The sequence below is a fragment of the Pseudorca crassidens genome, chromosome 11, assembly GCF_039906515.1.
Source record: "Pseudorca crassidens isolate mPseCra1 chromosome 11, mPseCra1.hap1, whole genome shotgun sequence".
Taxonomy (NCBI): domain Eukaryota; kingdom Metazoa; phylum Chordata; class Mammalia; order Artiodactyla; family Delphinidae; genus Pseudorca; species Pseudorca crassidens.
In genome coordinates this window covers 90,206,764-90,225,295 of record NC_090306.1, presented here as the reverse complement: position 1 = coordinate 90,225,295, position 18,532 = coordinate 90,206,764, and the positions used below count along the sequence as shown (strand labels likewise).

The 18,532-nt window shown below is 47.5% G+C and overlaps 1 protein-coding gene across 1 annotated transcript in view; it reads left to right on the top strand.

Moving 5' to 3' along the window:
- The first annotated feature begins 17,424 nt into the window (after positions 1–17,424).
- NUAK1 (NUAK family kinase 1) overlaps positions 17,425–18,532 on the top strand; it is a 68,618-nt gene continuing 67,510 nt past the window's right edge. Inside the window, exon 1 of the mRNA XM_067697825.1 lies at positions 17,425–17,908. Within this exon, the coding sequence (XP_067553926.1) occupies positions 17,654–17,908 (255 nt within the window). The 5' untranslated portion in view covers positions 17,425–17,653. The remainder of the gene's footprint in view (positions 17,909–18,532) is intronic.

Here is an 18,532-nt window from a genome sequence, read left to right as displayed (position 1 = left end):
GAAAGCAGGATCACGAAGAAGTATTTGTACACTCATGCTCATAGTAACATTATTCAAAGTAGCCAAAACGTGGAAGCAACAAAGTGTCCATTGATGAATGAAGGGATAAACAAAATGTGGTATAGACATAAGATGGAACATTGTTCAGCCTCAAAAAGAGAATGAAATTCTGACAAAAGCTATAATACAGGTGAACCTTGAAGACATTATGCTAAGTGAAACGAGCCAGTCACAAAAGGACAAATATTGTTTGATTCCACTTTTACCAGAAGCCTAGAGTAGTCGAAATCACAAACAAAATGTCGAATGGGGGGAGGGTGGAAGGGGAGTTAGTGTTTCATGGGTACAGAGTTTCAGTTTGGGAAGATGAAAAAATTCTGGAGATGGATGGCGGAATGATGGTTGCACAACAGTGTGAATGTACTTAATGCCGCTGAACTGTACACTTAGAAATGATTAAAATGGTAAATGTCAGGCTATGCATATTTTGCCACAAAAAAGTAAGCAAACCAAACCAAACCAAGGAAGTTACAATAACAACGTTATTGTTAACAACAATTACTGTTATCTTTCTGAAAGTGGATCTTGTTTCTTAACACTCTTGTCTTTCCCAGCCCAGGGCAGTTCCAGGCTCTAATGAAAAAAACCATTGGTAGTTGTAAGATCATCTCCTCCGCTTGGTCTTCCTTCTCCATTTCCTTCTTCTTCTGGAGGACAGGTCCTGGGTCTTTTCCCCATTTATTTCCAGAGCCTAGCACATTGCCTGCTTACTAGAATTTTTTTTTTCAATGAAAAAATGACAAAGCCTATTCCTAGGAAAAGATTTGTCTCTGTTCTCTCACTTATACTCCTAGAAATGCATCTTGAGGCTACTGATGTGGGTTATACAAAGGCAGCAGAGCAATGAAGAAGCTAATAAAAAAGACAGCTCCTCTCTTCCAAAGGGATCAGAGCTATCTCAGTTTATTGAGATAGAACCTGATAGGTGAAAATTGAAAGCTTTGAGGCAGAAGAGCCAAGACTTGGTGAGAGAACAGCAAGGTTTCATCCCTTTATAGAAATGCTGAGTCCTTAATCACTAACCAGAAAAACAGGCAAGTGTCCTCTCCAAGATTCGAGTCACTTCCAAAGAGACCGGCTTCATTCCCTCAGGAATAAGAGGCTTTCCCAGCACTTTGTTTTATTCGTTGAACATTCCTTTGAAATGTTCTAATTTTGAGGTACACAATAGTCATTTCTTGGTAGAGCAAAATTTATCTCAGGGTTTGAGAGCTAGTAGGTTAAAACCCTTGGAGACTGGAATGAAAGTCCTGTTTGCCTGTCTGGCTTATTTCCACAGAGCCTTTGGAACCGGTCCTTTCTCATCTTGTAGACCATGTGACTCATCTTTGGAGTGAGAGGAAAAAAGGAAGAGGCAGAACTGGGGGTCTTTGACCTAACTGACAAGGGCAGCAGATGGGCTGTTTATTGCCTCACTTTGTCCTTAAGAGGGTCTGTGTGTGGTTACTGCAAATTTCACTACTCTTTTGTGCACACCACGGTTGCCAATTGTATTAGTTAGCTTTTGCTGTGTGACAAATGACTCTAAAACTTAGTGGTTTAAAACAATAGCCATTTATTCAGCTCATGAGACTGGGTGTGACTGGCTGTTTCTCTTATCTGGGCCAGGTATGACTTACAGCTGTTGGGTTCATGCATCTGTGGTCAGCTGTGAGATGACTTGGGGGCTGGCTGGCCTAGGGTGGCCACAGCTGGGCTGGCTCATCTCTGCTCCATGTGGCCTCCCATCCTCCAACAGACTGGCCCCGTCCAGGCTTGCTCCTGTGGCAATTGTCCAAGGCCGAGAGAGAGATAATAGAAATGGACAAGGTCCCTTGAGGTCCAGGCTTGGAATTGGCTGGACGTTACTTCCACTGCATTTTATTGGTCAGAGTGAATAATAAAGCCAGCCCAGATCCACGGAGTAGGGAAATTGATTCAAGGAGGGGAATGATAGCAGGCCGTTTTTTGTAAACAATCTATCATTCTAACTTTACAAGTCTGCTATCATCTGGGACACCAGGTGGATGGGAGAAATAATGAAATAGCAGAGTGCTTGCCATTAGTCATGCTCAGGAAATACTGAATAAATAAATAAAAACATTTTGGGCTTCCCTGGTAGTGCAGTGGTTGAGAGTCCACCTGCCGATGCAGGGGACACAGGTTTGTGCCCCAGTCCGGGAAGATCCCACATGCCGCGGAGTGGCTGGGCCCGTGAACCATGGCTGCTGAGCCTGCGCGTCTGGAGCCTGTGCTCCGCAGCGGGAGAGGCCACAACAGTGAGAGGCCCGTGTACCACACACACACACACACAAAAATCTTATTAGGCAGAGAAGATAAAAGTAAGAATAAGATGCAGTCCTTGCCCTCAAGCATCTCAGAGCCAAGAGGGAAGACAGATGCATAAACAGATGATTCTGATACAGCGTGGTCAATGTGGCCTTAGCAGTTTGGATGGGGTATTGCAGACACCGATAAGACACAGGTCCCCCTCACCCAGCCTGGGAGCGGGGTGTGGGGAAGCCAGAGGCAGTGAAATAGAGTGGTTAAGAGTATAGTTTCCAGCCATCTTGCCCAAGTTGAAATCCAGTTCTGATGCTGGATGTGACCTTGGGCAAGTCCCTTGACCTCTCTATACCTCAGTTTCCTCATCTTTAACATGCAGATGTTAAAAGCAGTGCTTACTTCATGGTGTTTGCATGAGTTTTAAATGAACTAATATTTGAAAAGCACTTATAACAGTGACTAGCCTATAGTAAGCATTGTGTGTTAGCTATTATTATTATCAATTATTTTTAATAATTAGTAGGTGTTAGCCAGATGGGGGCTTGCGAGAGGTCAGAGCATTCTAGATGTTGGGGGTTTGGTGAGACCCTACTGCACTCTCCTCCCTTTTAGTTGTGAACCGACTGAGAAATGAACACAGGAATCAGGTGGAGGTGAGAGGATCAGTGTTGTAACCGCTAAAGGTGGACTAGAGATCTCAGCTTGGCTTTGAGGATGACGTGGATTTCCTGCTCCTTCCTATAAAGCTGGCATATATTTAGGGTTCAACAGGTTATTATTTATGATTCCACCTTGATGTTAACTACTGGATTTCTTGGGCTATAACTGAATTTTAAATCTACTGGAAATAAAAATTCTGAGAACCTTTCTTGCTTGCCCCCCTACCCCCCTTTTGTCTTTCCCTGCCTCCCTCCATGGAACCTGAATATGCCTGGTGTTTGCTTTCCCAGCCTGCTTTGCAGCTAAATGTAACTATATGACAAAGTTCTGGTGGAGGGGGTGGGCTGGGAAGTATTTGCATCTCTCATAAAAGGAGAGACAGACATATGAAGGGGCTCACACCACCCCAACGCTTCTTACTTTGAAAGCCATAGTATGAGAATGTGATGTCTGGAACTATGGCAGCCATCTGTGACCATGAGGTAATAACCCAAGGAAGTTAAAAAAAAAACAACAACCAATAAACTAAGAATGGAAGAGAAGAAGAATTGAAAGAGCCTGTGTCCTTGATGTCTTTGTTGAACTGCTGAGCCAGCTCTGGAACAATGTACCTCCAGTCTTCTTGTCATGCAAGATAATAACATGTCTTCATTGTTTGTCACTTTTACTTCATTGTTTTGTTCCTTGTTGTTAAAAGCATTCTTATATAAATCCTCTCATTACAGGAGGAAGGTGCAACTAACAGCCAACTAAGGCTGTTCAAAACAATGTGCCACATTCTAAAAGGTTCTTCCCAAAAAAGGTCCAGCAAGTGTACTCCCCCTTTATGGTGACTGCTCTGAAATGGACACCATTCATTTTGGATTTATGTGTTTTAATGAATTAAAAAAAAATCAGTCTCATTTCTTTATAGTTACACACTTGGGCTTTAGCTCAGCTTATTTCAATATTTACTTAGCACCAATTGTTTCAAACATAGTAATAGCACTAGTGACACACAGTGAAAAAGAGACCCAGACCCTGCCCAGTCCAGGGGGGGGAGGATAAACAGATAAACAGATAGTTTCAAAAAATGGACATTTCAATGATGATATGGAAGTACAAAGGAGGGGAAACAGCCACATGGTTGGGGGAGATGATGGGGGTAGCAAATCAAACCAGGAAAGAGAATATTTATTGAACACCTACTATGGGGTGTACAGAGTATATGAATGCGTGGCTTTTATCTTGAAGTCCTGGTTCTGGAATCCAGATCAGCTCATGAGAACTGCCTTCCTGCCTCATCTTTTCAACATCAGCAGATTAAGGGAGATTAATTTATACCTCCATAAATGACAGAGAGATGGGTGGGGGAAGCACAGCCAGCATGGACACTAATCAACATACCTAGGATCAACATATGAGGGTTTGCTTATTTGCATAGAGCCAATCAGAGCAAAAGTGTGAGCAGCAGCACTCCAGTGAAACCAATCACAGAAAAGGAGCCCGGGAACCATGAGCTTGCAAAGCTGGACGGCATTTGTTGACACGATGGGGGCTGTGTGGTGCCCCTCTGCATGCCCCTTCCCCACTGCCCTAAGGAACCATTGGGAGACTTTCGTCAGAGGCTCTGAATCATGCTCTCATGAGAACTCTTGTACTGGATCCAACCCACACTGATGGCTGAGACAATTGCTGAGGTGAGAGGGAGAACGTCCATTCTTACAGGTGACTGATTCCTACAGGTACCTTACTGGACATTAAGGCACCAATAAGGCCTTTTATCCCAAAGGAATACATGTGTTTGCATTAAGGTGAAGGTTTAGTCTAGACAGTTTAGATAATTTTATATTGCAAGATCTTTCAATGTTAAGTAATCTTGTGTGTGTGTGTGTGGGTGTAATCTGAAAGGCGTCCTCTGATGGGTTTCTACTTATAGAGCCAGTGCAATGAACAAAGCCCAGCTCACTGTAGCCTTAAACCCCTGTAGCTCTGACCAGGTGCTTGTAAACAGGGACTATGCCAGATACTTCTAAAATAATGAGGATGGAGCTTGTGGGGTCCACTGTCTCTGCAACTCTGTTGTTTATAGGTTTCACTCAAGAGGCCAGAGCCATAATCAAGGTTGGACTTTACAAATCCAGGAAAACATCCTTAGAGGACAAGATCACCCCTGGCCAACATTGCCATATGGGACTTGTTTGCAAAAGGGAAGTTCTCCTTCACCTGCACTGACACTTCTTGAGCTCATCTGGCTATGCTTGAAATTCTGTAATTAGAGTTTCATCCCTTTGGCTAAAGTCAACCAGGCAATCTGTGCCTTGTTAAGTACATTGCTTGGAGAGTGAACCATTACATTTACTAGTCACAAAAGTGATGTTCTCATATTCCTTCCTCTCACTGGATGCCCTGAGCAGCCCAGTAAGATAAGTTTGATGATTATACCTGTTTAATTGATGAGGAAACAGAAGCTCAAGCAGAAGCCAAAATCTAAACCCTTGCCTTGAATTCCACATTTCTATGGATGACGTGGGCTCTCGGGTCTCACATTGCTCACGTAAAACTTGGACACGATAATGCAATAACACAACTCTCCTGGACGTCATCAGGAGGACCAAATGAAGCGTGCTGCTCTTTCGCTTGTTAGTTCCTTCATTCCCATTTAGCAGGTGGGTCTTCATAGTTCTGATCTGAGGGGCAGAGGGCTACCAACATGCATGAGGAGAAATTGCTGTCCCAACAGTAAAAAGTAACAATATCTCCCTTTAATTGAGCCCTTATTATGTGCCAGATGCAAGGCATACTTCAATATAATCCTCCCCAAAGTATTTGTTAGGTATTGTTCCCATTTTGTAGATGCAGAAACTGAGGCCCAGAGAAATCAAGCAATTTGCCCAAGGTCACACAGCTAGCAATGGAGGGAGCTGGGTTTTGACTCAGATCCAGAACTTTCATTCTCCATGTACATGGCCTCTCCTACGTTGGACTTCCTCTGCTCTCTATTCCCTTCGACATTGGCTGCGCTTGTTTTAGGTAGATGCAGCTGGCTGCTGTGGCGCCACACAGTCAAATGGAGCTCTGACCAGCAGGTAGACCCAGGACCCAAGCAATTTGGTGAGAGCAGGGGGATTCTTAACCACTGAGCTACCAGGGAAGTCCGGAGGTGGCTGTTCTTTTTGAAAGAGCAGGAAGCCAAGCTGAAGCCAGGGAGGGGTTCTTTGTCCTGCCCTTTTTTTCTGGCTCGCTGTATTCTAATCTGGAGGCTGAAAGCTCCGTGCATTCCATTTCCTTATAAAAAGGACATCGAAACCCTGCAACGGACTATGTAGAAAGTATTTCACAAGTGACTTTCACAAACATGCCCCCCACGTTTATTTTTCATTTTGTCAATGTCCCTACGATGGAGTATTGCTGTCTCCCATTTTACAGGTCACACAGTTAGTGGCAGACCTGGTCCTTTGACTCCATCTTCTATTCTCTTTCCATCACATCACTTCTCCCTGAGTTCTTCAAGTTCTTTGAGTCTGTCCTAGGAGCTGGTCAATTTTTCTGCCTGGTAGTATATATTTTAGGCTTTGATGATCATATGGCCTCTGTTGAAACTACTCAATTCCACTCTTATAGCTCAAAAGCAGCCATAGACATACATAAATAAATGGGCATGGCTGTGTTCCAAGAAATCTTTATTTATGGCATTGAAATCTGAATTTCATATAATTTGCAGATATCATAAAGCACTGTTCTTATTTTATTTTTCCAACGACTTAATAATGTGAAAATCAGCCTTAGGTTGTGCAAGACACAAAACAGGTGGCGCAGGTCCCTGCTGTATATTTATTCATAAAACTGGGGAGCACACATGCCTCTCTCTTAGGCTTGTATGGATTAAATGAGATCGTACAGGGGATGCGCTTTGCACAGGGGACATCATCGCTCTTATAACCCACCTGTAAGAGCATGAACTTCCCTGGGCTTCCATTTCCCCATCTATAAAGAGGGAAGGGTTGGCCACTTGCTGCCCTAGTAGTCTGTGAATTTCTGCCAAATTGCTTCTTAATTTTTAAAAAATTTTTGGCCGCACTGCACAGCATATGGGATCTTAGTTCCCCCACCGGGGATCGAACCTGCTTCCTCTGCAGTGGAAGCGCTGAGTCCTAACCGTTGGACCACAAGGGAAGTCCCTGAAATTGCTTCTTGATAAAGAGCTTTGACTGCCTGCCTTCTCCTGTTCCTGAGGACATCCATGCCTCCTGGATCGCCCCTGAATTTCTCCACTCCACTTCCATTTTTGCCAAGGTTTTTTTTTTTTTTTTTTCCTCTGTCCTGGTCATTAGGTATTTTGTGTCTTGGCTTGCCCTGAAGTGAACTAGAGTGCTTCTGCCTGTTTCATAGAGATTTTCGTGGGCAGAGGCTCAGCCACTTGGTGGTGCTGTGGGAAAATGTTTCTTCTCATAAAGCCACCTGGAATTTCTCCCAGAGAACTTCAGGTTTCAAGGGAGGAACACAAGAAATGGTACTTCTGCGGAAAAAAGAGTGTGGTTCACACCTGGGCATGAGTTTTCTGCCTTGGTCCACATCCTGTTAATTTGGGCAGTCAGGGCTCTGAGTTCTGAGGTTTCAGGAATCCCTAGTGGGGTGCTTGCATTGGAGGGGCTATGGGAAGACAGATCTGGGGAGACTCCCAATTCATCCGAATTCCTGGCTGTTTCCCAGATGTCCCCTCTTCTGTCTTGTTGGGGGAGGGAGTCAGTCTCTCTCCTCTCCAAACAAAACATGCAGTTCTCTTTGGAGCCACTCAAATGGCCTTTATCTTTCAGTGAGCTGACTTTTTGTGGTTTTTATAGAACTGCTGTTTGCGAGATGTGATGTTGCTTGGATACTAGCTGTGGTGGAGCCAAAATACCTGAGTTTGAGTCCTGGCTCCCCATTTGTGAGCTGCCAGAGCTTAGATAGGCACTCAATCTCTTAGCACATCAAGTGTATGTGGGGAAAGTAAAAATCTCTAATCCCAAGTAAAATATCATTATGAGAATGAAAAGAAGCCAGTTGTGTGAAGGCATTTTGTAAACTGTCAAGCAAGATACTGATGGGAGGTCTTAGAAACTTCCCGAGAGCAGAGGACTCCATTGATTACTCTTGATCCCCAGTCCTGGCACAAGGAGTGCACCTTACAGATGCTCAAGGAACATTTGCTGCATGAATAAATGAAACCGGTGGATGCAGAGAGCATGAAGGGAAGTGGAGACTGGAAATGTGCCTGTTCAATTAAGGGTTTCAAAGGATGAGGCTGCAGAAGGAGCTGGAACAGCAGACCCTTGAGAGGAATTTGGGGCACCTGCCTCATCTGCTGGGAAGGCAGCTAACGCATCCCTCACCAGCTGGCTGCCTGAGCAGCCTGGCTCCGGTTGGACCCAGCTGTCAGGCCCCGGGCTGTCTAAGGCCTGGGGAACCGCTCTAGAGCAGGTGGACCAAAGAACTTCTGCCATCACAGGCAGACCGGTGACATGCCTGGAATGCCCTCCCTATCGAGCCTGCTTTTAGAGCTTAAGTCCCTGGTGACAGTAAACATAATGGACGTAGGGCCTGACACTGAGCTGCCCTGGGTCTTGGCTGAAGGACCCATATCCCAGGACTAGAAATACAAACAAAAACAGGACAGGTAAATATAGGCAATTATGTAGGGTATCTAGAGCCCAGGCCTATTTTTCCCTGACCTAACTTTTTTTGTTTGTTTGTTTGGGACAGAATTACTTGGGAAACTGTAATTGCTTTACATGGTTGTTATAGCTGATAGAATAAATTTAATAATATTATTAATTAAACCGTAAGATAGCAGCTCCCAGTTTGTCAGTGCTTACCGCATGCCTATGTAGGTATTATACTTAAACACTTCATAGGCAGCATCTTATTTAGTCATATAAGGTAAGCATGAACCCCGCAGGATCACATCGCACAACTCTAAAAGGTAAGTATTACTATAATACCCATTTTACAGACGAGGGAACTGAGGTTTAATTACTTACCGGGGTCATGGAGCTAGCAGATGAAAGAGCTGGAACTCAAATTATTCATCCATCCATTCATTCATTCCACAAATAATTATTGAGCACCTATTATATACTAGGTACTGGGGATTCATGAGCAAGTAATATAGATAAAAATCTCTGCTTTGTCCAGACAGACACAACAAATAAGTAGATTGTGTAATATTATACACTGGTCAATGCAATGGTGAAGAATAAAGGGGGTAAGTAGCACCAGTGGTGGGGTGAGGGAGAAGAGGGTGGGCTGCGATTTTAAACAGGATGATCAGGAAAGACCCCACTGGCAAGGTTACATCTGAGCAACAGTAGAAGGTGCTGCTGGGTTGCTGAGTTGTGTGGAAGTGAGTCAGAGAGCATAACTTTAATGCCTTTGAACTTTGCCCAATGGGGCAAATTGAAAAATTGGAGTCCAAGGAAGACTTCTATGGATTTACCTTTCTCTTAAATTCATTCTTTCTTTCTGGGGGTATGCCTTTCCAGAGTAAGAAATAAGCAGGTAAACTAGGGAGGAAGTAAAGGAAGTCAAATTCATCCATCCATCCATCCATCCATCCATCCATCCGATGTTTATATGGTACACGTTATCAGGCAGATCTATACGTCTATTAGAACGAAGAATAAGATCGAGCTCTGTACCGCTGGATACAATGGCTATTAGCCACATGTGGCTATTGAGTGCTTGAAATACGGCTGTGTGACTGGGGAACTAAAATTTTAATTTCATGCAATTAACTAAAATTCAAATTATAAAACCTTGGGGTAGTGGAAAATATTTTTCTGTTAAATACAACTTTATTTTTTTGCTAGGGTTACATTTCAGTTTAACCATTGCAAACTTAGCTCTGAATTAAGATTTACTGTAGGTGTAAATTATGCAAAAGAAGAATGTAAAATATCACATCAATAAGTTTTTATATTGAATACATGTTGATTGCATATTGAAATAATATTTTGAACATACTAGGTTAAATAAAATATATGATTAAAATTAATTTCTCGTTTTTCTTTTTAACTCATTTTTGATGTGGCTGCTAGAAAAGTTTAAATGCTATACATGGCTCACATTATATTTCTGTTGGACGGTGCTGTTCTAGACCTGACTACCCTGGAGCTCTCAGGCAACTGGGCAGAGCTGGGCACATAATCGAATAACTGTACTACCATGAGGCAAGCGCTGTAATAGGCTCAGGAACTGAGTGTTCTGGAGCGAGAGCCTTCAGTTCTGATTAGCACAGGATCGGAGGCAGAGTGATATCTTAAGCTAGGTGTCCGAGGTGAGTAGGAGTTTGTCATCTGGAGGACAGGAAGGGGGGTGTCCCAGGCATCGGGTGCAGCACGTATAAAGGTGGAGAGAAGTACCCCAGAGACGATGGGCGCTTGGTGGAAGGAGGTGGTGTGGATCTGAATCAGGAGAGGGTCGTTACGGTCAGACCTTGCAGGGAAAGAGAAGCCGGCATTGCTCAGGAAGAGAAAGACACATGGCTGGTCCCCCGCGTGGCAGCCACTATGCCAGATGCTTTCTCCTGTATTAGCCTATATTAGCTCATTCGTTGACTCCACACAAACTTGTTGAGTACCTACTATGTGCTAGTCATTGTTCTAGATGCTGAATATACAGAGGGAACAAGACAAAGTCTCTGCTTTCAGAGACATGAAGGTCATAATATACAGGACAAGGAGGAAGGAGAAGAAAGCAAGGTCAGAGAGGTCGAGTGCCTTGGGCAAAGTCACACAGCTGGTGATAGGTAGGACCACGGTTCTGATCTGGGTCTTTCTGATGCTAATGCTGATGCTCTCATTACCCTGTCAAGCTGCCCTGTATGTTAGGCCAAGGAATTTGGACTTTGCCCTGAAGGCCATAGGAGATCAGTAGAAGAGGTAGATACAGGGTCAGATAGATGTTTGTTTTAGGAACGTCGTATGGTGACCAGGTGGGGGAAGGATGGCAGAAAGGAGACTGCCTAAAGAGCTATAGTCCTTGCTTTGTAGTTCTTGTGGGTGCCTCTCCTTAGCCCCTGTCAGAGTCACCTCCCCTGTGCCTCTCCAAATCACTTCCCTCCCTCCTCAAGCCTATTTTCAGTACAGTGGTTGCAGGGAGACTTTTCAAACCCAAATCTGATTATGTCACTGCTCTCATCAGATTGGTCAATGGCTTCCTGCCTGAATAAAATAAAAGAATAAAAGATTAAAAGCCAAAGTCCTCCCACCACTCCACAAAGCCCTAGAGGATTGGGTCCTCTGTTAACTCTCGGGACTCAACTCCTATTCCACTCTACTCGCAGTGACCGCTGCACTGTCCCATCAACAGGCCAAGGATATTCCTGCCTCAAGGCACTTACTAGACCCTATGGCTGGGAGGGTCTTCCCCCTGATATGCATATCGTTCCCCAGAGACCTAGATGGTATATTCTCTCTCTTCCTTGAGCCTCTGCTCAAATGTCCCCTTATCAGAAAGCCTTTTCCTTACTGCCCTCATCATTCTCTACCTCCTTACCTTGCTTTATTCTTCTTGCTAGCCCTTACCGTTACCGGACACGTGATACATTTATTCGTCTATCTATAAACCAAACGAAGGCAGGGGCTTCGTTTTTGTTCACTTCTGTATCCCGAGTACCTAGAATCACGGTGAGCCCATGGTAAGCACTTAGCTCACGTGACTGAGTGCACTGGCCCATGCAGGGAGCAAAACATAGAGAATTCTTTGTATCTCCCCAACCTGCCCCGAACGCCCCATGTAACCTCAAGGAAACCCAAAGGCTTTTCCACTGCAGCCAGTTAGAGTTCTTCCCACATGACCCCAGTGCATCCCTGCATGTGACACGTGTACTCTCTTGACTTTCTGGCAGCCACTCTTTCCAGGGTGGTATGGTATTGTTTGCTCCTGCTGGAGTCCTGCCAGCGTTTTCCCTGTTGATGGGGAATTTATCACATTTCAGTTTCTTTTCTCGATAACAGAACCTTCCAACGAATCCCCGCTGTTGTATTCCCACAGGAAGCCGGTATCTTATTTTTCAGTATAAAGTTTAGGACAGAGAAAACAAAGCAAATGGAGCTGCTGCCAATCGTCCACTTGCCCCATTCTCTTCACACGTGCATGAAGAAGGGAGGAAAAGAAGGAATGTGCCGGGAATGTAGAACTGAAATCTCCAAAAGGGATCGCAAATTGTCAGCCCCGAGGGGCATCTCGCCTGATGACAGGATTCCACAGAGAGGCGAAGGTACCCGCCCAAAGTACCACCTCTGGGTACAGTAGGGGCCAGGAGCGCTGTCACTTGTCCCGTTGGTTGTCCCCATACTCCGGTGGATACCCAAAGTGATGCTTTTCCCAACAGGACCCTTTTGTCCCCTCAGTCACCAAAGAGAAGAGGAGAATGGAAAGTAGGATCTCAGTCTGGGTTATTTCAGTTGAATCCTCGTAATATCAATGGATTTTACTGAAAATTCTGTTTCCTGGTGTCATCTGTCAGCCCCCCTGAAAAGGTCCTCCCTTGTATCCTTTTATACACATAATGTAATACCAGTGGGAGAATGGCAAAAAATAATAACAGCCAACATTTATTGGACGCTATCTCGTGTCATCTTGTGTTGTTCTTAGTGCCTTTTTTTTTTTGCATTAACTCAATCAATCCTCAACAGAAACCCTTTCAGCTAGGTATTATTAGTGTCCCATTTTAAAGATGGGGAAACTGAGAAACAAAGAAGTTGCCCAAGATCACACAGTTTGAAAGTGGTAGAGCCAGGATTTGAACTCAGCTGGTTCTGATTCTGGAGCCTACGCTCTTAACCACCGTTTTTACTGTTTCTCTAGCCACTTAGCTTAGAGAGAAACACAGCTTCTGTTTCGATTTTTGAGGAAATTTTAGTTTTTATTTTAAGTATATATTCCACATTCAAATAGCCTGGGCTCTCCCAAGAAGTTTGGTGGCTGGAGGTCAGTTGAATGTTGTAAATTGTGTTTATTACCCACAGACTAGAAACGTCAGGAAGATGAGACTAGGCCTGTCTCGTTACAGTGCATTCTCAGCCCCAGATGCCTGGTATGTAGTGAGAAAAAAAGAAATATTGTTGAATGACTAAATTTGTTTCTTACTAGTTTTATGACTATTGAATACTACTCTTGTTTGATCACAGATACTTGTAACCTGGGAAAAATGAAAGGAAAAACTCCTGCTCCAAATAATAAGCTTTCTTCTTAAATAAGCAAGTGGACAGAGAACATAAAAGTGGCATTTTGGGTTCCAGCTATTCAGAGGGTTGTTATAATCTCCCATTTTGCTTTTTATATGTAAATACAGACAGTATAAGCTCTATGTATTAGTTAGGGTAGTACTAGCTGCTGTAACAAAGAAACCCTCTAATTTCAGGGGCTTAACACAATAGAAGTTTACTTCTCACTCATGCACCAGTCTAATATCCTGGTCAGAGAGTGACTTTATTTTTCAAGGTGATGCAGGGACACAGGCTTCTTTTATTTGCTGACTGCATCATCTTCTGGGGCCTTGGAGTCCTCTGCTTCCAGCTAGGCAAAGTGGGGAAGGTATACCCATTTTTCAACACCCTGGTCTAGAAGTAATGCATATCACTTTTGCTTACATCTCACTAGAGATAACCAGTCATATGGCCACAGTGGGATGCAAAGGAGGCTGGGAAATATATCCCCAGTGGAGCAGCTGTGGAAGAAGCATGAATATTTGGCAGGCATCTAGAAATCCGCCACTGTGAAGAATAAGCGTCTGCCTGGGTTGCTTTTTATTGTAGGTCGTCTACCAGACAACACAAGTTAGAAATGTCACAACCTTAGGTAACATTCCAAAACCTCATCTAGAAAAATGGAAGACTCGTGTCAACCAAAGCATATGCATTCATTGATATGAGCTGGGATGTCAGGCAGCTTGGAACAGGGGTCAGAGCAAAGCCCGATCACAGGTAACTTAACCTCTTTGAGACTCAGTGTTAACAGCCAAATGGGGGATCATAACAGCCAGGTGGGGATCATAATACCCATCTTGCGGTTTTATGATGATTAGAGGTAATACATATAAAGGTCGTGGCAGACAGTAGATAAACCGTAACTGGTATTACTATGTTTTCTGAACAAAGATTTCTCAAGAGAGCAAACACTCTTTCTTTTAAATTGCTTTGAAAATAGAAAGTGTAGTAAAGAATCAAGTAGGGAGCCTTATGTAAATATACGTTGTAGGACAGTGTGGATGTCATGCTTCCAACTGCTGATGTGACAACATTTGTCCCATATCCAGAATGAAGCCAGAAATCAGAGGCTAATCAGGCAGTATGATCAACCTGCCTGTAACTGCATGAATTCTAGTAGGAGCCCTAAGAAGACGAAAAATAAGTATAATATTAATAGCCACGACTTATTGAGTGTATACATTATGTCTCTTAATCCTCACACCAACCCCCTGGGACATACTGTTACCCCTGCCAATACCCCCTATGTTATTACCATTGACATTTTGCAGATGAGAGAACCGAGGGGCAGAGGAGGAAAAGAATTGTCCAAGATGCTCAGTTATGCGTGGTGGGACAGGGATTTGAACCCAGGCAGTCTGACTCCAGAACTCAAGTTCTTAACCAAGGAGCCTGGGATCTTGTTGGAGGAAATGCTTTATCTATGTGAAAACACTTGAGCACAATGCATGAGAACATTGTGCTGAAGTGTGGTTCAAATTATAAATGCTATAGGAATTCAGTCTGGAGAGGAACTCTCTGTGCTTGGGCATGACTGTGTGCCAGGCATTGTACTGTTTCCATCCTTCCCATTTAAGGAGAGGTAGCACAGCATATGTGGAAGAACAACATACACTTTGGAACTGGACAGGTAGTGTTTAAATCCCGGCACTGCTATTTACAGCCTGTGTAATCCCAGGCAAATTACTTAACCTTTCTGATATGGTTTCCTCAACCAAACACAGGGTTTCCTGTCATAAAACAGGTTCCGTACATGGTAGGTGTTATTCATGCAACAAATACTGATTAAGTCCCAGGCACTTGGGAGCATCTCTATCAGCCAGAATAAGCAACGTTACGCTGCTATAATAAATAACCCCTATATCTCCCTGGTTTAACATGTGTTTAATATTTGCTCACACTACTTTTCCAACGCAGGTTAACTGGGACAGCTCTGCCATCTTTACAGAGGCCCAGGCTGGATGACGGAGGCTCTCTGTACTTCATGGTTGTCACGATAAGATTGCCAAGACTGAACTTGCAGGATTGTCCAGACATGGGCATTTGCCCATTGATCCTTAAAAGCTTCGCACATCACTGCTCTCATTCCATTGGCCCATGCAAGTCATACGGCCAAATCTAATTTCAAGAGGATGGGGTAGTAGATTCTTACCATGTCCCTGGGAAGGGAAAGACCCAGAAAATATTTGGTTAACCGTTTTAATTACCGCTACAGACACGATCTGTTTATCTGTAAAACAGACCCACTAATCTATACTTTAAGAAGAAGAAACTGAAGCTCTGAGAGGTTGAGTCATTTGACCAAGGTCACACAGCCTATCCACTGGGAAGCCAGGCTCAACCTGCATGTTACTCACTCTGACTTTTTAATCTACAGACTTTGTATAAAAGCAGAATAGTTGCAGGATGGGGGCAGAGAGGCCCTGCAAGCGTGGAGGACAGAATAGGAATTGAATAAACATGGCCTTTGTGTTTGTATTAAGCGATAACCAGTGTGCTCCTGGGGAAGGCAAGAAGGGACAGCGGGGTTTATGTCAAGCATCAGTAGAAGAGAAGTTTGGACAGAGAAGAATACCAAGCACAGGAGTGTGGCACAGAGAGGATATGATGACTGCAGTGTTATAGGCCATGACTCTGGCAGCAGGGAGGGGGTTTGCGGGGAGGACATGCTGTTGCTGGAGTCCTCGGTAAGGTGATAAGGGACAGACAGGAGTGAAGACAGCAGGAATGCAGAAGGGATGAACCTGAGAGCTGCAGAGGAAGGGCGAGCCCAGCTCACTGGTGAAAAAGTAAGAACCACCAAGCCATCTGCAGAACGCACCAGACATCCTTCATACCTCACTCTTCCCATCCTAGTCTGGTATACTGAACAATTTATAAAAAAAATTCCTAAGGCTTCTTTTCCCTTTGCCTTCTTTATTTTTCCTCGCTCCTTCTTAGAAGAACGGGGCAGCCTGGCTGCAGACGTAGGTCCTTCCTGCCTGACCCTCGCTTGGGGGGGGCGGGTAGAGTGCCTGGTACCATGTCCAGGATCTGGCCATTTCAGTTAAAGGAAAACTCTAACGGCCCAAGGGGCCGAGAGGCCTGCAAGTCACCTCTGGCTTCAGCAGGCCCCAACCCTGCTCCATTCGAGGCCCCTGGTTTGCCCACCTCCAAAGGCAGCCTTGGAGGGCAGGGTGGGCACCCAGCTCTCCTCCTCTGTCAGCCGTCGCCCTGCCGGAGGTCGGCAGTGCGGCGGCGGGCCCCAGATTCAGCCTCCTAGCCTCCCTCCCTCCCCGACTCCGCCTTGCTTCGGGGAGGGCGCGGCGCCGGGCTCAGCGCGCCCCTCTTGGGGTTTTCGGGGTCGCGCAGCTGCCCGGGGCGAGCAGCCCTTCCGCTGCCGCGGCGGGGGTCTGCGAGGCGGGGGTGCCAGCCCCGGTGGGGCGGAGGGGGTGCGCACCGCGGCTGGGCCGGGGTGGCCGTGACTCACCGCCTGTAACCCAACACCCGCGCTGCTCCCCTCCCCCAGCCTCTCCCCAGTCTCCGGCCTGGCGGCCGCGGCGACACCCAAAAGAAAATGAAGGGGCGCCCGAGCCCGCGGCGCCCCCGGCCGGATCGCGAGAGGGTCCCGGCGGCCCTCGGCTCCGAGCGCTCTCGCCTGCCCGGCCCCGGGGCTCGGCGAGCCGCCGCCGCAGCCGCCGCCAGGTCGCGGGCAGGAAGGGAGGCCGAGCGGCCGGAGCAGGAGTCGGAGGAGGCTGTAGCGGTGGCGGCGGCGGCGGCGGCGGCGGCGGCGGCGGAGGGCCCGCGGTAGTTGCGGCGGGCGCGCCCGGGGAGGGGTCGCCCGGGCTGGGAATCCCCCGTCTCCGTCCCGGCCGAGCGAGGACAAAGCCCGCCGGCCGCCGCCGCCGCGGCCTAGGCGGCGCAGCACAAAGGGCGAGTCGCGACACGCACCCGTCCCCCTCCCAGCTCGGGGTGGCCCCGGGTCCCGGGAGGTGGGGGAAGCCCCGGCCGCCCCGCCCCTCGCCCCTCGCCCCCTCCCCCGGGGCCGGCCCGCGCTCGCCGCCTCCGCCCCCGCCCCGTCTGCGCGTCCTCCCGGGGAGGGGTCCGGGGGCGCGGCGCCCCACATAACACTCCCCCTCCTGCGCTCGGAGCCACCCCTCTCCCCTCCCTCCTGCGAACACCACCGCCTCCCCCCGCCACCGCCGCCACCTCGCCCGACGCGCCGCAGCTCGCCGCGGCTGGTGGGCGGTGCGCGGATCGTGCGCGCCGGGGGCGCCAGATGTGCGGTCCCCGCCGCCGCCAGTGACCCAGCCGCAGCCCGGGCGGGAGCCGGCCGCCTACCCAATGCTGCGGGGGCGACCTTGAGCGCGCCCAGGTTTCCCTCGGCGGGGACCCAGACACCGCGAGCGCCGTGCCCTGTCCTGCCCTCTCCGGCCCGGCTCGCCCCGCGTTCGGACATGGAGGGGGCCGCTGCGCCCGCGGCCGGGGACTGCCCGGACTTGGGGCCGGGGGCTCCGGGCTCTCCCCCGGAGGCGGGGGCGGGGGCGACAGCAGCCCCCGCGGCGGCGGCCCCGGAGCCCAGGAAGCCGCACGGGGTGAAGCGGCATCACCACAAGCACAACTTGAAACACCGCTACGAGCTGCAGGAGACTCTGGGCAAAGGCACCTACGGCAAAGTCAAGAGGGCCACCGAGAGGTTTTCGGGCCGAGTGGTGAGTTGGGGGGAAACCCGGGGGGCTCGGGCTAGACGCGGCTGGGGACCCAGCGCGCGCGCGGCGGGGTCTGGGGCGCAGAGGAGGGTCTCTTGTCCGAGAGGGGGCTTCCCGGGAACCCCCAGACAGATTCCTCGCTCTCCCCCCAGCTCCCCGTGGCTCAGGCGTGTCTTTCTCCCGAAACACTTGTTACATCCTGTCTGCGCATATTTTGGGGGTTTTGATCCCATCAGCAAAGTAGTGTTTATGATTTGCAAACACTTTGCAACGTCGGGACCGTTGGGGTCTCCCTCGCGGGCACGCATTCATTCCCTGGAATGCCTTATTGCTTTAACTCCAGACAGAACCACAAACTCAGCTCGGAGCTGGTCTCCCAAGCCCCATGTCCTGTAGATGAATGAGACCCCCCTCCCCTGCATCCTCCCACTCCCCGTTACCGCGATGCTGCTGTCACTGCAAGGGAGGACGCACTCCTGCCTGTTTTTAAGAGAGAAGGTTAGGGGACAAAAGTAAAGGCTGCTGCATGCCTGAGGGTTGTGACAGTTTGTTGCTGGCTTCTGGGAGGACTGAAATGCCTAGGGCATGGACAGCCACACGGACGTTGAGTTGCAGACTCAATTGCAT